This window comes from Peromyscus californicus, unplaced genomic scaffold (assembly GCF_007827085.1).
Source record: "Peromyscus californicus insignis strain IS unplaced genomic scaffold, ASM782708v3 Scaffold_12__1_contigs__length_115047231, whole genome shotgun sequence".
NCBI lineage: Eukaryota > Metazoa > Chordata > Mammalia > Rodentia > Cricetidae > Peromyscus > Peromyscus californicus.
In genome coordinates, this window is record NW_026294413.1 from 108,237,701 (window position 1) to 108,239,458 (window position 1,758).

Consider the following 1,758-nt stretch of genomic DNA (forward strand, 5'->3'; position numbering starts at 1 on the left):
GAGTTGTAGGCTCCACCCCCCAGATGTTCATAATTAATACAGATACAAAGAACATATGGCCAAATCCTGCACATAAAGATACCAGTATAGAGCACTTCAGAGGAATGTTCATCTTGCCTGAGATGATTCATAGCTTAGTTTGGCTGAAATGCTGATATATTTTCTTGCTGAATTCAGACAAGAAAGTCAGTAATGCTGAGAACACTGTCTTTAATTTCATATCTCATTCTTAAGTAATGAGTACAACAGAGTGATTTAACTGGGTGATAATTTTAGATTATTAAAATGATGCTGAGAAGAACAAAGAGTGTATTTTTTATTAAGATTATAGCATCCACACAGGAATATTGGCTCCATCCTACTAGTATTTCCCAGGCACATGTTCCACTTGTAATCTCTGAGAGAAGGCATGTTTCCTTAGGACTTTTCTTAGAGCTGCAGTCACATCTCTATTCCTCAAACTGTAAATGAGTGGGTTCAACATGGGAGTGAGAATGGTGTAGAAGGCTGACACAACCTTGTCTTTCTCAGGTGTGTGGTAGGAATGGGGCAGTACATTGGTATAGAAGGCTGCCCCATAAAAAATGCTCACTACGATAATGTGGGAGGAACATGTGGTGAAGGCTTTACGCCGGCCCTCAGCAGAGCTCATGTGGTAGACAGTGATGAGGATGCGTGTATAGGAGACCGAGATGAAGGATATTGGGATGAGCAGCATCAGTACACAGCATGCATACATCAAGGTTTCATAGAGTGATGTGTCTGTGCAGGATAGCTTCAGCACAGCTGGGATTTCACAGAAAAAGTGGTTGATCTCTCGAGATCCACAGTAGGGAAAGCTCATAGTGACAGGTGTCAGCATGAATCCATCCAAAGACCCACCCGCCCAAGAACCCAGCACCATAAGCAAACATACCCTTGGACTCATGATTATGGGGTACCGTAGAGGATTGCACACAGCCACAAATCGATCATAAGCCATGAGGCCCAGCAGGAAAAACTCCCCCCCAATTAGTGTCAGGTAGAGAAATATTTGCAGTGCACATCCCAGAAAGGAAATGGTCTTTTCTTTGGACAGGAGATCTTGGAGCATCTTGGGGACAGTGATACAGATGTAGACAGTATCCATGATGGACAACTGGCTGAGCAAAAAGTACATGGGTGTGTGAAGACGAGAGTCCACACGAATGAGCATAATCATGACCAAGTTGGCTGTTACAGCCACCACAAAAATGGAAAAGACCACGGCGAAGATCAGCCCAGGGAATGCTGGGTGGGTGATGAGGCCCAGGAGGATGAAGTCAGTGGAGTTCTGGTAAATAGCCTCCATTTCCAAAGTGCATGGCAGCTCTGTGGGCTGTAGAGGAAGAAAGTTGGTGCATCAACTACCTTTTTTTGTGTTTGTGAAGCACTTGCCTTTAGCCATGTCCAAAGCAATATAGGTTAAAGGAAAGAATGTTCACCCCATAATCCTCTTGACTCCTGTCTTGAGCATTAGCAGTAAGACATTTCACAAGTCAAAGTTTAAACTCAAGTTTATCCATTTTGATGGATCATCATGAATCTAAGCTCTCTAAGTTGGATGAAAGAAGTAAATGTAAGCATCAATAATAGCACTTCTTTCAGTTTTTTCCTTATGTTTTGAACTACCTTCTACATAATTCTGATAATCATATCACTCCACATTGAATTTTCTGCAACATTGATTACTACAATCTGCTCTATTGTCTTGCAACTAGTGTACATCATTACTTTATT

General features: G+C 42.0%; 1 protein-coding gene across 1 annotated transcript; it reads right to left on the reverse strand.

The window, feature by feature from the left end:
• Positions 1-361: 361 nt before the first annotated feature.
• Positions 362-1,330, reverse strand: LOC128108065 (olfactory receptor 2T2). Its single transcript, XM_052734385.1, has one exon. It carries the CDS (start codon positions 1,328-1,330, stop codon positions 362-364), a length of 969 nt encoding a protein of 322 aa, XP_052590345.1.
• Between the last annotated feature and the right edge of the window lie 428 nt (positions 1,331-1,758).

Excerpts from the sequence above, each read along its gene's own strand:
- LOC128108065 (XM_052734385.1), bottom strand. The coding sequence starts at position 1,330 with ATGGAGGCTATTTACCAGAACTCCACTGACTTCATCCTCCTGGGCCTC.